The sequence below is a fragment of the Triplophysa rosa genome, linkage group LG18 (assembly GCF_024868665.1).
Source record: "Triplophysa rosa linkage group LG18, Trosa_1v2, whole genome shotgun sequence".
Taxonomy (NCBI): domain Eukaryota; kingdom Metazoa; phylum Chordata; class Actinopteri; order Cypriniformes; family Nemacheilidae; genus Triplophysa; species Triplophysa rosa.
The window spans coordinates 7,590,238-7,609,325 of NC_079907.1; the positions used below are offsets into that span (position 1 = coordinate 7,590,238).

Sequence of the window (19,088 nt, forward strand, 5' to 3'; positions counted from 1 at the left end):
TTTAAACAGTTTGACAGTTAAAATAAGTCAACAAGCATAGAATATACTAACATTTTTATTATTGCATAATGAACAAAAAATCCTTACAAAGGTTTACATTAAGCCTTAATTCCACAGGAATATTAAAACCATGTATTGCCACTGATAAGAGATATAATGTAACATTCATCTGAGGAATCCATGAATATAGCCTGTTTTACAGATTGCACGGGGGGCCTTAACACTCTACAATACGTATATAGAGTATATAGAACCAGTTTGAGATTATAGAACATGATAGGAGTATTACGTTATGTTAAAGAGTGGCAATATATGTTACTTCATTCATCACATGAAGCGACAGTGCAATACACAATCTGCATAAAATATATGAGGTACATATCATATCACATAGTGCCATAGTGACTGATAACATTGCTCTTACACACTCAGTGGTCCAGTTTCAAACACTTGTAACTTCTGTTCATCCCTCAAAGCAGTTCTTGCTGTCCCTTTGGTATGCAATTTTAAATTGTATCACAAATGTTGTGCCCGTCCGCACCCCAACAGCCAGGTCAGGTGGTGGAAGAATTGCAGTTCCTGGCCTCTCTCGGCGTGATGTGAAGTGTCTCTAGATGCTTGTCTCTGGCACACTCTTGTGGCTGGTCCTGGTTGTACAGCATGGACCGTAAATGTGGCAGGCATTGGTCCCAATCTTCAGGCAACAGGAGCAGAAGGAACCCCAGACAAATGATGGAGGCAGCTATGACTCGTACACTGCTGAGCTGGATCCCACACATGTAGCGGTCTATGACTGAAATTGGAAGATGTTCTGTGATCATTTTTGTGATCATGATATGTTAAAAAAAGGAATTTTGGTAGGCTTATCTATAGTGAAGTTTAAAAATTTGGGATTCAAAAACTAATTTAAACTTAGAAAAAAACAAAGGTTCTTAAAATTAAAAAACACATTTGTTAAATAAATACAAATTATGACAAAATTATTTTAAAAAGTATTAAATTATGCACAAACTACTGTATTTTGAGGTTTCTAATCAAATACACTTTTAAAAATAAAGGTGATACACAAGGTAAAGTACTTCACATTGATACAATTTAAGAACCCTTTGGTTCCCCAAAGGGCCATTTCTTTCTTACCTTTTCACAGTCTAAAAAGAGCTTTTCCACTTTTGTGAAACAGAAAGGTTTTCTCGGATGTTAAAGGTTCTTTATGGAACCATACAACCAAAAAGGTTCTTCTATGGTCTTATGTAGAACATTTTATTTTTATGATTGTACAAATTCATATTCATCATTAGGGTTTTATCTGTATCAAATTAGAAAAATACAAAAGACATATTTACACTTGCATTGGACTTCTGAACGGTGCCAATATGACTTACCAGCATTGACAGGAACACTGAGGACAATGCCCAGAGAAATCAGAGTAGGAAGTGTTATCACAACACCAAAATTCAATAGAAAGTTGAACACTAGTTGGAAACAAAAGGAAATAAACATGAACACTAAAACTATTAAAGCAGTCAATATTGATACATTTTAAAAAACACAGTGTAACAAATTTTTGTTTTGACCGAACTTTTTATAGTTCTTGTATAATTCTGTGGTGCTAATTAATGTGATAATATTTATTTAATGTAGCATACATTTTTAGTGTATATTTAGCTTAAGTACATTTTAATCTTATATATTGACGATAGATCGGTATATTGCAAATAAACAAAAACTGTACAAATTTTCACATATTAAAAAAAATATTTTCCAGTTGTCACTGTCAATCTGTAGCACAGGGAAAGTGGGATGAAGCGATGGGTGATTATGTCCGGAACTTTTTTTTGTGAGGACAGTATTTGTCATAAAAGACAAAAACGATCAAATGCACACTTCTGAAGTTTGGATGACTCATTTTTAGTACTGTTATGTTAAACTGTTGTTTTGAGCTCAGTGTTATGCCAGTACCTTGTCATTTCTGTGTACGCCTCACGAGTAATAATACCGAAATGTATAAATGTGTGAAAACATTTTTTCTGTCGATGGTAACGAATGTGATTTTCGAATTAAGAATGTTAAAAAACAAAGAAAAAGAAAAAATTAAAGTGAAACACAACTTTTTAAACAATGTGTTACATTGGGTAAGTATGCCACTTTTCATGAGTATAACCAAGAGAACTTTGTGACACACGTTTATAGATCTATAGCCTTTTACCCAGCAAAAGAGCAGACATGCCACAGATACTTGTCCATGGCAAATCTCCGGGTGAAACAAAGTCCTCAGCTCCCGTGAGAAGCAGGATTAGGGGTACGGCGCTAATGAAGACCAAATTAGCTCCACCGAGGATGGTGAGATACACAGCTGCTTCGCCGAGTTTTGCATTACCCAGAACAAGCTTGAACAGAACCTGAAGTGACAGATGTACAGTAGATAGATACAGCCAGAGCATAAAATGTTACATCATAGTTAGAAATGATTAGTGTGTAGGCCTATAACAGTCACCCTGTGAATTTATAATATCTGTCAGATTTGTTATCCTTACTTTGTATATAGCTGCTGTTGATGCAGACCCGACCACAAGAGAGATGCCCATGACAGAATGACCGTGAAAACCATCTGCGTATGTCATCATAACAATGCCCCCGATGGCTAAAATGGCTGCCACAATCTGTGATTAAAAATATTTAAATATGTAATTTGTTATAACAAAATATCCAAAATGGTATTTTGTTTTGTTTTTGAAGTATTAAAATATGTTTAACAGTTTAGTTAAAGGGATAGTTCACCCAAAAATTAAATATATTATATATTTCCAAGAATGTTGGCAACCAAACAACACTGCCCCCTATTGATTTTCATTGTACAACAGTCTCAAAATATCTTCTTTTTATGATTATGATAAATCTTCTTTTTATTTATGATTTATGATTATGATTTGGGGGGTAAACTGTCCCTTTAAAGGTTAAGAACAATTATTTTGTTTGACATAAATATGTACAATAAAAAGCATTTTCTTTAATAATGTATGTCATTATTGTCTTAGTTTTAAACCTCACCCGCACTCCCATGAAGCGATCCCGCAATACAATCCAGGATATGAGGAAGACAAAAGCGCGACTACAGCAGAAGAGAGCGGAGGCGTCGGTGGCAGGAATCCTGCGAAGGCCTTGCAGGTACAAGTAGCTGGTGAGAGTCCACAGCACTCCAAACGGAGCCACGCGAGAAAGCAGCATCCTCAGAGAAAGCGCATCATCTCCCAGGAACTGACAACACTCTCTATTGTAAAAAGCCAAATAACGTTTCCTATCATTGAATACAACATACAGTATATACGTCTCATAATAATAAAGAGTTTTTGATCAAAGTTCTTAAAAAACATTTTTATACACATGCATGTTTTATTAGTTTGCTGAAAAACAAGGCATGTTTTAAAGAGGAACAAGGCCATTACAATTACGTAAAGTCCATTCACAACCCATTTTAAATTGTATAAAGCTGAACAGCATTAAATTATAGCGTTAAAAACAGGAGTGTGTATTAATAAAGAGAACTCATTATGATTTTAAAGTGAGAAATATAAAAAAATTGACTTTTATTTGTAAGCTTAATGACAAAAAAATATTTGTAAGTTAATGACATCCAGTCTTTGAAAGACAATGAAAAGTTGTGAAGGAATGTCATTGCCTTTAGAATCTGTTTGATTTGTTAATCTAATCATCTAAAGCAGTGGTCTTCAAACTGGGGGGGGGGCAAGATGGATCCAGGGGGGCACAGATTTTGTGGCATTTTATGAAATATAGAAATTTATCATAGATTTTATGCAATCAAAAATCAGAAAAATAAGACCACCAACCAAAATACGTAATGTTCCAGCATTGTATAGTTGAAAATGTTTTTGGTTTAATTAAAATTTTGGTTTAATATTATAAGTCTTTAATTGGGGGCCACGAAGCGATGCACTCTACACAATGGGGCCCTTCCAACGAAAAAGTTTGAGAACCACTGATCTAAAGTATTTAGATAATTGTGGCAATTTTCCAATTGTCCAAGATAAATACAAATCAGTACAAATAAGGTTTTATTGTCTTGCTACAATAAATCCACTTCCAAAAGTGCTGAACCAAACCTATAAAAATGGAAATGCTGAACCAATAAAAAGGACAAAAATGCCATGGGACACGATTAGAAAATCAGGCTATGCTAGTATCTAAACAGACCAGCTCAACAAAATTGCAGCGTCAACACGCACTCTCATTCTGCAAACTATATGAAGCAGCCTGCATAATCTATAAACTATTACAGAACTTACACAAGGAGCTCTCATTCAGGAATGCAGTAAAATATTTTGTCGGACACAGATGCAATAAGATCTCAATCACCTTCCCTCCTGCTTGAAATGAAACCCAACCCTACCCACCTGAACCGCTGTCTAGGAGTCTGCCTGTCCTTGCTACAGCACAGGTGACCCAGGTAGTAAATAGGAAAGACGACACAATTCCAGGAGGTGGAAAACCAAGTGAGGGTGAAAGGAACATTCAAGCGTCTGACAGTTATTTTGGCCAACTGAGTGCTGCCGGACCAAGACAAGCAGATGCAGATCACCATGGCGACACCCCATAGTGCTTGATGGAGGTGGACCGCAGTCATGTGCAGACAGCAGCGTAGATTCTGTCGTCTGGTCACGTTCTCCGATTTAACAGTTGCTGTAGGAGCACGGCCATCTACCTTCACTTCCACTTTCTCTCTCTCGGATTGGTCATCTTCTAAAGATAAAGACAACAAAGGTCATATAAATAGAGTTTGTCTGTTTGAATTAAAGGGATAGTTCACCAAAAAATGAACATACTGTAATCATTTATTTACCCTTTTATCATTTTAAACCTGTATGACTTTCTTCCTTCTGAAGAACACAAAAGAAGATATTTTGAAGAATGTTGTTAACCGAACAGTGGCGGCATCCATTCACCTCTATTGTATGGAAACAAAACCAAGGCAATTGAATGGGTGACAGTTAACAACAGTCAAAATAGCTTCTTTTGTGTTCTTCAGTCAGAAGAAAGAAAGTCATGCGGGTTTGAAATGACAATAGGATAGTAAATGATGACAGAATTTTCCTTTTTTGGTGAATCACTTTAAAGCGTGCGTTGCATCAATCAAAACTATAAAAAATAATGACTTTTCAAACCCCCTTCATCTGTCATTGTTCAATAAAACAGATAGTTCCAACCCCACACTGAAAAAAATAATTTCTTATACTTATAGTATTTTTGTTTTCAAATGCTTAAGAAATCTTAAATAAAGATACATTTATTTGAGAAGCAAAATGACTTATGATGTTTAGTCTTGTTTTATTTAAAAAGTATCAAAATTAGATCAGTTTATGCTTAAAATAAACACGTGGGGTAAAAACTAAATTTTTAGTTTAAAACTTAATAGAGTTTTAAACTGCAACATTCCAGGTGATTTTTCTTACCGCATTCACAGAAATTGTATTTTGTCACAAATGCTTAATGCAGTATATGAAAGACCTGAATTAACATATTTTCTAAGACTTAACTCTATTGAAAATTACTCATACTTTGAACCTACAGTGTCTATAATGTTCAGAATCTGACAGTGCTGTCCATGGTACTGAAACTGTTAAAACTTTATCCATCTAGCCATTTCTTCGTCTATTTAGCAAATGTTTTCAGACCAAGGTAGTCTGAAGAAATATAAATAACAAGAATTATCAAAACTTCTCTTCTCACTTTTCATCGTTTGACTTTTAACATACAAGATGAAAGCTTCAACAAATAAATAAACAATCAATATAATAATATTATAAAACATTGAGTATTATTCTTCTTTAATTGAGAGTTTTATAGCATGCCCAAGAAGCTACTGTGATTTTTGGAGATTCTGGCTTTTTGAATGTTGAGCCCGTAGTCAATGGTAATGAGAAAAGCCAGAGACCTCACCTGCCCCTGATGACTCAGCACAACTGGCTCAAAAACTTTCTCATGCATATTCTCAGAGCGGCTCAACACACCGTAACTCATTGCCTACATTTAAATCAAATACCACAGCAGATACATCAGAGGTCTCTTTAGCTAAACACGTACTGCTTACAAATGATCTGACTCAGCTGTTTATTAGTTAAGTGATAGATGTTTTGGTCTCTGGCCGTTTCATCTGTTTTCATCAGTGTGGCCACACAGACATGTTATGGAGAGATTGTGCGGAGGAGCTCAGATTGATGCAGAAGTGTGAAGAAGAGGTCTCTGATCGATGTGTTTACACTCGCGTCAGCAAAGATGTTCATTTGAAACATCTATCACAGACCCAAACTCATGAACGCAAGATGAAACAGTGCTGGAAGAAACTGAACGTACAGTACTGACTGCCGCTGTTAATAAAGAAGAGTCACCCAAGATCATTGAAATGTAAAGCAATGCAGAGCCTTTATTTTTACAGCCTTTAAAGATGTAACAGTCCTTAAAATCTATACCCTTGGCCTTAACTCATGTAATAACCAGTATAATTCTATATTCTAAGACTTGTGGTATACTTGTTAAGCCCTAACTCCTAAAAGATCAATAGTTTACTTATTCTATACCTCTGTGCTTTACTCTTTCACATCAAAGACATCAACCCTTAAACATAAAGCATAAATCTAGTTTAATACCTCCGCAGAATGCACTCCACGGCTCATAACCATAGTAACCAGTGATCCTCAGGATGCGTTCTTCTATAGATGCACTGTTGATGCACTCCACTGATCTGGATGACTTTAATTCTTCATTTAGATCTTCATCAATGACCAGAGATTTCAGCTGTCTGAGTTGAGGGCTGATATCTGACAGGCGGCGTGGACTCATATCTGGCTGTCTCATTCCCCTAAAGTTAAAAAAAGTGAAAGATAAAATATATTAAAAAGAGAACAGTCGTAAAAGGATATTAAATAGAACAGTGCATCTTCATGGGTTGTCTGGCTAAAAGACCCAGCCCATACTAGTAAACAGCCCATTTATAAACAATCTATTAAAATCAATCTAAACCACTAGCACGTGTTTGCACTGAATTGTGGGTCTAAAAAGCATAAGTGCAAAAGAATCTATTAAAACCTATTGACATGAACAGTACTTACTCTAACTTTATAATGGATTAAATGCTTACTGCCATGAAACAATTTGGACTTTTCCTATTTTATGATACAGTTAACTGTCGTGATTCTGCCCATCTTGTCATGTCTTTTTTGATCTTGTAGCAGAATCACGACAGGATCCCTTGTTTTATGTGAGAAAACCATGAGTTTTTTTTTTTGTCATGTGTTTTCTCGTGTCTCGTCATTGTCCCCGCCCCTCTCGTTTCCTGTATTGTCTCCCTGCCGTGTCTTATGTTTCACACCTGCCCTAGCTTGTTATCCTTCGTTTGTCTTCCCTTTATAATACCCTCATGTATCATTGTCTTGTTGCTCGGTCATTGTATTCAGTGCGTCTTGTTGCTCGTCCAGTGTGTTCCAGTATTGCCTGTTCCTGTCGTGCTGTTTCAAGTCTTAGTAAGTGTTTGAGTTTAGTTTATGTCAAGTGTTGTTTTACTTCAGTTTAGTGCAAGTTAGTCTTCGTCCCGTTTATTCTGTTTTCCTGTTATCAGTTTTCCCCCATCGTGGGTTTTGTTTTGTGTTTTATGTTATAAAGTTAAATGTCACGGCGTCGTCCCTGCGATCTCGCCAGACCCACTTGCTGCTAGGCTTCCGTCAGGGGAATTACGGGAGCCGGGAGTTCGCCAGGGCATTCTCGGCGGTGGCGGAGGTGACAGACTTCAGCGAGGCGGAGTTGAAAACTCTTTTCAACTGCTGCCTCACTCGGCGCCTCACACCGTCCAAGAAGAGGCTGCTGGTCCCTCTCAGGTTTGCGGATATGGTCATGTACGTGGCCAACCGGGACGATGCCGGGGGTGGGGTTCCATTTGGAACTTCCGCCTTGCGGTCGATCGCCCCGGAGGGCCTCGCCCTGGCTGCCGCCACCCGGGGGGACTCAGTACCCTCTGGCTCGAGCTCCACGGTTCCCGTTCCTCCTGGCGGCGCCCGTGGCGAGGTGGGGGAGGAGAGAGTCGGGGACGATGTCTGCGGTCTCCTCCGACGCAGAACTCCCTCCGGTCCCCACGGTTCAGCCAAAGTTGGCTACGGACCTAGTGGTGCGGAGAAGGAGGGAGAAGCGTCGAGGAGGAGCGTCCAAGCCGGTGCAGCCGGCACCCAGTCCGGTGCAGCCGGACCCAGGCCGGTGCAGCCGGCATCCATTCCGGTGCAGCCGGCGTCCAGTCCGGTGCAGCCGGCGTCCAGTCCGGTGCAGCCGGCGTCCAGTCCGGTGCAGCCGGCGTCCAGTCCGGTGATCCAGCCGGCGTCCAGTCCGGTGCAGTCGGCGTCCAGTCCGGTGATCCAGCCGGCGTCCTAGCCGGTGATCCAGCCGGCGTACCAGCCGGTGATCCAGCCGCATCCAGTCCGGTGTCCAGTCCGGCATCCAGTCCGGCGTCCAGTCCGGTGTCCAGTCCAGAGTCCAGTCCAGAGTCCAGTCCGACACAGCCGGTCCCTAGCCTTGTGAGGCCGGCCTTCCAGCCGGTGCCCAACCTTTTCCCCCCCAAGACTTTCCCCCCAAAGTCCCCCAGGACTCCGCGCCCTCGAGCGCAGCCGGGGACTCAGACTATTCCCCCGTGTCCTAGCCCCTCTGGTCCCCCCCTATGAACCCTTGTCTGTCCCCACCCCCCCTCACATGTTTATTATTCTTGTTGTCACACCCCAACCCTTTGGTCTTGTTGTCTTGTATGCCCCTAATTTTGTGTACCATGTTTGTCTGGTTCATGTCATTGTCACAGTCTGTCTTGTCCTGTCTGTCACCTTGAGGAGCGTCAGGATGTCGCTCCTTAAGGCGGGGGTTCTGTCATGATTCTGCCCATCTTGTCATGTATTTTTTGATCTTGTAGCAGAATCACGGCAGAATCCCTTGTTTTATGTGAGAAAATCACGAGTTGTTTGTTTTTACTTCTCATGTGTTTTCTCGTGTCTCGTCATTGTCCCCGCAACTCGTTTCCTGTATTGTCTCCCTGCCGTGTCTTATGTTTCACACCTGCCCTAGCTCGTTATCCTTCGTTTGTCTTCCCTTTATAATACCCTCATGTATCATTGTCTTGTTGCTTGGTCATTGTATTCAGTGCGTCTTGTTGCTCGTCCAGTGTGTTCCAGTATTGCCTGTTCCTGTCGTGCTGTTTCAAGTCTTAGTAAGTGTTTGAGTTTAGTTTATGTCAAGTGTTGTTTTACTTCAGTTTAGTGCAAGTTAGTCTTCGTCCCGTTCATTCTGTTTTCCTGTTATCAGTTTTCCCCCATCGTGGGTTTTGTTTTGTGTTTTATGTAATAAAGTTACGTTTTTGTTAACCCCTTCACTGCTGCCTGCAATTGGGTTCTCCTTCCACATATTTCATGACAATTAACATCTTGTTAAACTGAACAGGAATTTTATGCAGTCAGTTTGCAGTTCACTGTTTTGTAATTAAATGCCAACGTTAACACAGATACACGCTAAAATGTAAACATTTCCAACAAAATGATTTGACAATTTGAGTGGCATTTCTATATTTTGGATTGCTTTGATTATTATTGACATTTTATATAATAGTTACTATATAACATTTATATATAATGTAATGTTTATATACATGTATTAGTCTGATTAGTTACTTTATTTGGTGTTGTTAATAAGATTCATATGTACAGCTATGATAAGGTGACTTTGATGGCATTATTGATTATCTAGATATAAAAAATCAACCACAAAGTCATTATGATGCTGTGTCTAATGGGTAAGTATATACTGTAATGTATGTTTTCACATTTACAAACACTTGCTGTTTTGCTGCATACAGGCTCTTGTCAAATCTAATGCCTTAGTGTATCTTCTTATTTTTTAGGTAGACAGGTTAAAATTCAGCAAACACACCATGTCAGCACAGCCCATATGTCTAGCCCAGCAGAGACAGTTGTGCATGGCAGGGGGAAAGAATGAAACTGGCCAAGAGTTTATGGAGAAGAAGGAAGATGTTGAAGGACACCCCAAGAGTACAGAATTGCAGACAAGGTATTTTTGATCCAAGCTTTGATCTTGTTTCCCACTCTGGGAATATCAAAATAGGAGATCTACAGAAACTTTAGAAACCAAAAAAACATATTTTAGACCCATCCCATACACATTTTTATTAGCTTTTATGTCCATAGTCAAAACTTGACTTTTTTTTACATAAAATGTAAATGGAACTTTTCCATGCAAAACTCTATTGGGCTAAAGAGTGCACGGTAAAGTGTTTTGACTGGTTTCTAGTGAGTTGCTAGGGTCTTAGGAGACCCAGTTGCTAACTGGCCCAATTCAAAATAGCCTAGGTCTCATCTTGTTGGAGAGTAATAGCCTTAAATCAGATCACTTAGAAAAGAATAGCACACTTCTCAACAAGCTATGACTTTTGTTTGAATACAATGGTTTAGGGATTTGTGTAAATCCTTAAACCTACATTTGAGTAATAACTATGCTGATGTTTCAAGTCCAATTATACTGTATATTCAGACCTGTAATATACATACAGCTCATATCTAACAGACGTATCCTTCCATTACACATTATGACACTTTCAACACGGTTTTAGTACACTGAGCAAAGAAAAATAAATTAAATAATAAGTTAATTCATGAACCAAGGAAAACAAAAAACTTCTGATACTGCTGCCAGCTGTGCAAATCTAAACATTTAAAAGCATATTTATAAATTATTGCTATATATTGAAACATTGCAACAACTGAATATGCCAAGAAATTGATATGGAAATGTTTATGATTATGCTAGGAATAAAAACGTATTAATAAATTGTCATCGTACCACAAATTTTAGCACACAATCAAATGTAAAAGTTTTTTTTACCTTTCTTTTTGGGGACACCGTTGTACCCAGGCTGCTGGAGTCTCATCCTCTCTCTGCATTGCGCCGGCACATCTTACAGGAAGATCTTCCTGCAGTGTGGCAGCTTCACTGTCCACCGCCAGGTTTTGAAAGATGGCTTGCAGTGGGGGTGTGCGACACGGTGTGTGCGTGTGTGGTGAGTGAGCACTGAGGAGTTCATTGTAACTAGTTGGCACTTATCGATCAGGACGAAGAGTCACCCAGCTAAAGCCCCAGTCGGGAGGACTGTGTTTAGCCAAGCAAAAACTTCTGAAAGTGCCGTCAATAATCCTCCCGAATCGAAGCCGCAGCGAGAAGCCATGAGGTATGCACTGCATATGCTTAACTCAAAATTGAGCTTGGCACACCTTATAACAAGGTTTGACAGCAAATAAGGCAGTTTGGCTTGGGTGCACAGGTCATGGGAGAGTGAGATTAATTGAAAAATACTGTGAGAACTATCGAAGCTCTCTGGTAGAGTATTAGCATTAATAAAGGACAAACAAAAGGCAAAGTTAAAAGGATCGAGGAACTTCAAAAATAGCAACAGTCGTGTTTACAAGTTTGTTGTCAACAGAACTCTCTTCCACAATTTCGCGCAAATATCATCGGACGCACGTAAGGTTACGCGCCTGGCCTGAAGTGAACTTCCGGTATGTATTCGGTTATATATTATTTTAGACATGTACCGTAATAATTGTATTATTATTAATTTATTGTATATTACTTGTATTAAATTTATAATAACTAAAAAACTACGCAACAATTATTGGTCCTTTGCGGAGGTCTACCGGAAGTTACGTTCGGGCCACATAACGTTTGCTTATGCTGTTGCCGCTGAAACCGTAATACCACACAACACATCTCACATAAGAATCCATTATTTCCTAGAAAGCAAGGACACTGAAGAGAGACATACCCTATAGGTGATATTGTCATACAAGTGGATATTCAGAAATACAAACTAAATACATTTAAACAGCTTTCCCTTAAATAAAAACGAGTGAACAGGACAAAATAATGAATTTGTCAAAATTTGATCTCCTATATCCCATAATGTCAGGTGAGACGTTATGTGTGCACATGTAGCCTAAGACCTCTTACAAGATGCTCTTGACTAAGAATTAGGGAGACATTCTCCCCTGTTTAAGTTTAACAGGGTGGACACAGCTGTAGGTCTTGTTAACATAACCTCGGTTCAATTTCAGCACCACTATAACAGGACGGCATCAAATTCACTTTTAAACAACAGAGTAAATATCTCTTTTAACAGCAGTCAGCAGACCTCCTGATAGACTGTTAACAGATAGTACAGCTGCTCAGGCGCACAATGCCCAGGTTTTAACACACCAGCACGTCGCAATGGTCTGACAGTAAACAGCTCTGAGAAGACATTCAAGCCTTAAACCAGTGGGGAATTTATGAAATGTTCCTGCAGTGAATGTGCAGTGAAGAACAGGCACAGTCAAGCATGTAAAACAAAAAACTTCCAGTTTATTTCGTTAAAGTGCATCTCATAACAAATTATAACAACAAAGTAATTATTTAAAAAATAAATCCTGTAGCAATACCCAGTCAATCATAAGATTCACAAATGTGACTCCCTCCTTACAACACAGCAGCAAGAACACTCAATGCTCAATATCTCCCCCTAGCGGAGGACAACTGTTCAAGAGCCCCAAAAGCCAAAATGGCTTGTAAAGGCAAAGAAAATCCCTTCGAGAGATAGTATTTTCTATTTTTGATTGTCTGAATCCCTCTACTAAATCTGAGAAAAAACATACATATATCTTAAACAACCTTTATGCTTTATTTACATAATTAAAGGAATGTAGACTTTTAAAGAAATTAACCAGGGACCTGCCCCTGTATATTACAAAATGTAAAGCAGTTTGGCAATGACTAACTAATAATGATAATGCTATACTTGAAGGCATGATTTGCATTAAAACTAAAAGATATCCTTCCCTTTTAAGCCAATATGTATGAACAGCATTATGTAAAACAAGTCTATGGCCACTTATTTTTAATATCAGTAGCTGTTCTGACAAGTTATATGTTCTTCAAGTTACACTTTTTCCACATTAAAATAACTTCAACTTGTATTTCAAGTATCTATATCTATAGCACTGTAGTTTTTTTTATTTGAATATTATTACATATATCTATGCCCTAAATTGAGAAATATTACTAGTGTGTTGTGCCTCAGCGGGTTCAAGAATCACAGATGTGATCACAGAATCTCATCTGTCCATTTGTCCATTAGAGGTGGTGGGAGAAGCATTGATCACATCGTCAGGAAACAGATCGCTCTTATCTTCTTTAATAGAGGCTGCCTGGTCAGACACAGAGGCGAAAGAGAGGTGATCGTGATCCACGATGTTAAGCTCGTCCTCGGTCTTTTGCTTTCTCAGGTAGAACATCTTCCTGAGTTTCTTCATCTGCTGCAGCTCACAGAAGGTTTCCAGAACCACCAGCATAGCGATCAAACCCAATATCAAGTAGACTGTATTGGAACAAGACAGATTTAAAAAGATTTAAGAAAAAAGATTTAAAACTTTTCATGAAAATGAAGGATGAATAAGAATAAATCAGATATGAGAGGGGTCTTTAACACAGGCCATCATCGACCCTTTGGGGTACACATTGGTACTGCAGGAGGTCTGCCAATTGTAGTTCGAATTTTAATTAATGTACAAATAAATGGAAACTTGGAAATGGAAAAATGCAAACAATACTGTTTTATTCAAAATATTAAGCAACAGAGCACCTCTTGGCCTGATGAAGACCCCTGGCATATATGCAATATGGATGAAAAATACTCAAATTACTATATCAATGTTGTGAATATAACAAATAAATAGCTAATTATTTTGGCTGTGCACTTACAAGTAATGCCCAATTTATAGAGTTCTCTGAACTTCTGGTGGTAGCCCTCTCCCGGCACATAGTCGCCCAAACCAATGGTACTTAGAGAGATGAAGCAAAAATAGAAAGACTCCAGGAAATTCCAGTCTTCCTCCAGGACTGAGAAGATGATGGCGGGTATGAGGAAGAAACAGGACACAATAATAATAGCTAACAGGGCAGCATGCATGGCTGCCAGCAGAGGCTTAGACATGCCCCAGCGCCGGTGCAGATACTCCACGGGCCTGCGGGTACTGAACTCCATGATCCTCTGCACCACTGCAGTCAGGAACAGAAGTGTGAATGGGATTCCCACCACTGAGTAAATGATACAGAAGGCTTTACCCCCATCTGACAGAGGCGCGGCGTGGCCATACCCTGCAAAACATGTGAAGCTGTTAGTAGGGGTCATTTGTGGTTATAGTCACTAGTCCTTCTGTCTTTTATCTGACAAGTAGCACTGAAACACTCAAATAGGCCGGTTTTACATGTTTTAAAGACTGTCACCTGGAATGAGAGGTCTTCAGGCTGTTACCTGTGGTATTTAAATCCTGCTGGATTAAGTTACAGTACACAGCCCTTGGAAACACTACACACTGCATGCTTATCCTTCAAACACCCTTCAAATGGATTACAACACCAACTGGACACCACAGGGGATGTGAATATGTAAGCAGATCATGGACTTGTTTCATTATTCGCACATTGTAAAAAATATGATCAATAAGTCAAGTTAACATTCTGTATGACTGTCCCTAATTTAGTACAGCGATTTATTTAAAGTGTTAGTTCACCCAAAATTTCTGTCATCATTTACTCACCCTCTTGTCATTTCAAACTTTTATGACTTTCTTTCTTCCGCAGAACACAAAAGAAGATATTTTGAATTAAGTTGGTAACCGAACAGTACTGGCCGCCGCATTCACTTCTATTGTATGGACACAAAACCAATGCAGGACTGAATGGGATCCAGTTAACAACATTCTTCAAAATATCTTCTTTTGTGTTCTTCGGAAGAAAGAAAGTTATACAGGTTTGAAATGACAAGAGGGTGAGTAAATGATGACAGAATTTTTTTTGGGGGGGGGTGAACTATCACTTTAAGACAGGAACATTTTTACAGTATATAAGAACATAAATGTGGTAAAACCTGGCTTGTCAGTATTAATTTAAAAACAAACAATGTCCAATTTATTGTAAATTAATAATTATACAAAAATATTAAATGCCAAATTAAGATTTGTGGGGTTAAAGAACTATATACGTATGTTAAGATGTTCAAACTAAATGAGCAATAAGATTCTGTATGCAATATTATTCTGTAAATGAATTCCCATATTTAATGTATTTTGTCTGACCCTTTTATGTTTATAGGTAAATATTTTATTATTTTAGAATATGAGTTGCACTATTATGATGTATTATTTATTTTATTATGATGATGATGACTATACAGTAAATAGTATATATTATTATAAATATTGTTATTTACTTCACATGTATTGCCTGTTTCATTACTATACTTCACCATACAACTTCCTGTAGGTATTATTGTAAATGTTATTTATGGATAAAGTTTTGTTGCTTTTTTGAGAATGAAAGAAAGAGGAAGTGAAACAGCTCTAAGCATTTGTATTGTATGCATCTATGCGGGTGTTGCTAGAATTATGATTAGATTATAAATACTGTATAAACTTGTCATTACAAGAAGTAGTCATGAAGGTATTTTCTATCAAAATTTGTAGTGTTGTTAGACAATTTAAGCCTGTCATACAGTATAGTCGTCAGCTGATGCTCACATCGGACATTCGAGAGAAACAGCTCGACCTTCCACTGTAGAGATGACATCAGACTGGCGTCTCATTTGTCGTCTCGCTCATAGATAAATATTTAAAGAGAAAGGACTTACATGGTCACAACACAAGCGATATATTACAGTATAACTTAAATCAATAACAATGTTGGGATACAAAAACAGTTTGTCCTATCATGCACATCTAAGATGTCTAGAGAAAGTCTGCTCTTACCTGTGGTAGAAAGCACCGTGCTGGCGAAGAACAACGCCGATGTGAAATCCCAGTTCCAGTTAATAGTAGCATTTTGTAAAACCGACACACCATAGTTACTCGCCTCCAATGCTCTCATTAAAAACTCCTCAAGTCTTTCTTCGGACACACATTCATTATCCTGTAAAAACTGCTGTTTCTCGGTCCGGAGCTGTTGTCGAAGCTGCTCCTCATACGGCAGCTCCACCGCGGAAAACACAAGCGCGCCGAATACCAAATATAAAACATACGATACTACCAAAATCAAGAAATACCACGTAGACTTGTAACCGTCTACCACACGCATACACGAACCTCCCGACATACACTGGAGCATTGTCTCCGCTTGAGTTAACAGCAGTTAAAAATGTGACAGAATCAACACAGGTAAATGTGTTTTAGGAGTACGATTGTTTCCTACCTTCCTGCAGTTTCCTAAATTAATGAAGGTAAACACGGCTGTCTTTTAATTCTAATTTCCTGAGTCGCCTGCCAGCGTTGCAGCTGATGTGACAGACGGTGAGACGGGCGCATTTACTAATCGTACTAGGGCGAAGGTTATGCCATTAATATTCATATTTGTCGACAAGGTAAGCTCTCTCTAATTAATATTCACAAAACGCCTTTAACCATTGGAAGGTTAATAATCCACGTCAGCGGTTGTTTTCAATTTTCATTACCCAAGCCTTGGTAGTAGTATGTTTCGGAATTATGCGAACCGGCTCGTCAGTCGTGACGTCTTTTTCTGCCGCCTCGCCCAGCTCAAGTCTATTCATCACATTTCTCACGGCAACGCCCTGTTAGGCAAACGAGGAATTTGCGTTTAAAAGACAGATACTGTTAAACACAGTTGTATTATGGAAACAAAAGGCTACACCGTTTCCCCAATTGAAGTCATCAATAAGGCCATTAACTAAAGACGTACTGCACTGTGGCAATGTTAGCGTACCTGGCTGAACTGGTTTTACTGGTGCTGGGTGGTGGATGGTCTTTCTCGAGAGACAAAATATTTGAAAAGTGACCTCAAATGAGAATCTAGGTGGTTTCGTGGACCCATATGTGTATGGTCTGTCAGCATTCCCACAGCCACCAAACCCTCAATCTGTCATGAAATAGAAAAAAGCTGGAGTATTTTGCAGTATTATATTTATTGACACACAAAGACTAAAATAGATAATTTAGGCACTCCTCCCTTCCTATTGTATGGTGACTACAGAGTAAATTAAACTCAACCAGCTAAGTTATGCTAAATTATCTGACAAGTAGATCACATATCAGTAATCTCTCTCAACTTCCCATCCTTTGACCTTTAGTGTGTTTCTTCATTTTAAATGAAATTTGAAATTATCTCCATCCTGCATGAGTTCAGATGATTATCTCAGTAAACAGGTCTGTGCACATTTTGTAGCTAAAGCCATGAAAACACACCAGCAGCTAAATTGTTACATCATTGTTTACTGTACTCTGACATGACAGGCAAGAATATTTTTGTCATTAAAAGTTCCTCAATTTTCTCATTTCTCTTTTGTTTTCTCATTTACTCTTGATCTTCTGTTCTCATCATTTACTCTTACTAGTCCAGTACATGATTTATTTGAAGGTTTTATTATTTGTTTTTAAAGCTGTACATCTGAGGGGTAATTTTGGGGAGAGGTAAAAGTTACTGATCTTCTCAGCTTTCATATGTCAATGACTTCACACTTATTTCACAGTTAAAGTTTACAGGTGATCCTGCCTTTTTTGTTTTTACTGTAGTCCAAAGTTATGGTATAACTTGCTGCTGAACATTAGATCCTTGATCTGTGGAATCTGTATGGTCTCTGACAGTTTTGTGTTACGTTTCTGTAAAACAATAAAACACTGTGGTTGACTCTTATTGCTTTTAAATTGTGATCTATTAATACATACTTTGACTAGCCGTTAAACATTTATTGACTATTGAGCAAAAGTCAAACTCTGAGCTTTCCCTTTGCTCTGTTCTGCTCATTTGGGTTATTTCTGGAGGATCGAGTGAAATGTGAGATCTCCGGCCAGATCTGAGCACCAGTCAAGGTTGTTGCTGACACACATCCTAGACTGTTGTACGAAAAATGCAGTAAAAAGTGGAAAGAGACCATCAATGACATGTCAATATAAATCATTGACGACCAACAGGGGGAAAAAATTGTTCTTTAGCCCATCAAATAGTGTATCATAATAAAAAGGCACAGACACCATAGTGCTAACAGCTTAGTATAAGCAAGCTCATTTGCAATATTAAGTTTGAAGGATGTTTGGGGCGAAATTTGACATAATTTGACTTCAACCAGTGTAAAAATCAATTGACGTTATTACGTAAATTAACCTGCAATTTTATGGTGATAGGGAGGCAAAAGTTATGGATTGCATTATTGCAGATCATTTAAGATCACTCAGTTACTGAACATTTGGTGACATTCATGACTCATAGACACCTTTAATGACCACTAGAGGGCAATGTGCCTCCAAATTCAGTGAATAGCAAAAATCACCTAAATATGTTGCAGAGGTGTGGTGTTTCAAAGGTCTGATAATAGACTGAAAAAGTATATAAAACTTCTGGTTATTCTTGAGGCCATGTTATTGAAATACGCAGCAAACGTTCACTTTAAAGGGACAATTTACCCCAAAATAAAAATTCTGTCATGATTACCCATCCTCGAATTCCAAATCTGTATACATTTCCGATGAACACAGAGAAAGATATTTGGAAGAATGCTTGTAACCAAATAGTTCTTAGCCACCATTGACTAGCCTACCATAGCTGGAAAAATTTGTTAAATTGCCCCAGAACAGTTTGCTACATTCTTCAAAATATCTTATTTTGTGTTCAACAGAAAGGAATTTTTCCTTCAATACTTTTTCGCCTGCAGTAGCCACTACTCCACAACATGTGGTTTTCTTGATTTTTTTTGTGTGTATAGCCATAAACACCAAAAAAGTAAGTATTGTGCTGTTTGCATTCTGTTTAATGATGCTACTATTATGTTTTCATACTGTTTAAAGCCATTTGAACATGCCCTTTTCATTTTCAAAATGCTGTTTCCATCCCTCGTGCCATAACACATATTTTGGTTATATTTTCAGATGTGATTGCAAAGACCTGCAAAATTTCTGACGTCAAAGGCCAAACACGCAATGAAGATTAATCGCTGGCTTTTTTGACTC

At 38.4% G+C, this 19,088-nt stretch overlaps 2 protein-coding genes across 2 annotated transcripts; both read right to left on the bottom strand.

The window, feature by feature from the left end:
• Positions 1–216: 216 nt before the first annotated feature.
• slc35f3a (solute carrier family 35 member F3a) lies at positions 217–10,991 on the bottom strand. Its single transcript, XM_057359051.1, has 8 exons — positions 10,933–10,991; positions 6,660–6,871; positions 4,410–4,755; positions 3,049–3,268; positions 2,535–2,660; positions 2,207–2,399; positions 1,383–1,472; positions 217–793 (listed from the first exon to the last, which is right to left on the bottom strand). Exons 1-8 carry the CDS (start codon positions 10,989–10,991, stop codon positions 555–557), a joined length of 1,485 nt encoding a protein of 494 aa, XP_057215034.1. The 3' UTR covers positions 217–554.
• A 1,433-nt stretch (positions 10,992–12,424) lies between these two features.
• On the bottom strand, positions 12,425–16,549 carry kcnk1a (potassium channel, subfamily K, member 1a). Its single transcript, XM_057358419.1, has 3 exons — positions 15,885–16,549; positions 13,840–14,235; positions 12,425–13,456 (listed from the first exon to the last, which is right to left on the bottom strand). Exons 1-3 carry the CDS (start codon positions 16,237–16,239, stop codon positions 13,194–13,196), a joined length of 1,014 nt encoding a protein of 337 aa, XP_057214402.1. The 5' UTR covers positions 16,240–16,549; the 3' UTR covers positions 12,425–13,193.
• Between the last annotated feature and the right edge of the window lie 2,539 nt (positions 16,550–19,088).

Excerpts from the sequence above, each read along its gene's own strand:
- slc35f3a (XM_057359051.1), bottom strand. The coding sequence starts at position 10,991 with ATGCAGAGAGAGGATGAGACTCCAGCAGCCTGGGTACAACGGTGTCCC. Across the intron at positions 3,269-4,409 it reads ACTCCTAGACAGCGGTTCAG|AGAGTGTTGTCAGTTCCTGG; the intron begins GTGGGTAGGGTT and ends TTTTTACAATAG. Across the intron at positions 794-1,382 it reads CAGTGTTCCTGTCAATGCTG|TCATAGACCGCTACATGTGT; the intron begins GTAAGTCATATT and ends TTCCAATTTCAG.
- kcnk1a (XM_057358419.1), bottom strand. The coding sequence starts at position 16,239 with ATGCTCCAGTGTATGTCGGGAGGTTCGTGTATGCGTGTGGTAGACGGT. Across the intron at positions 14,236-15,884 it reads CACGGTGCTTTCTACCACAG|GGTATGGCCACGCCGCGCCT; the intron begins GTAAGAGCAGAC and ends CATGTTTTGCAG. Across the intron at positions 13,457-13,839 it reads CTATAAATTGGGCATTACTT|TCTACTTGATATTGGGTTTG; the intron begins GTAAGTGCACAG and ends GTTCCAATACAG.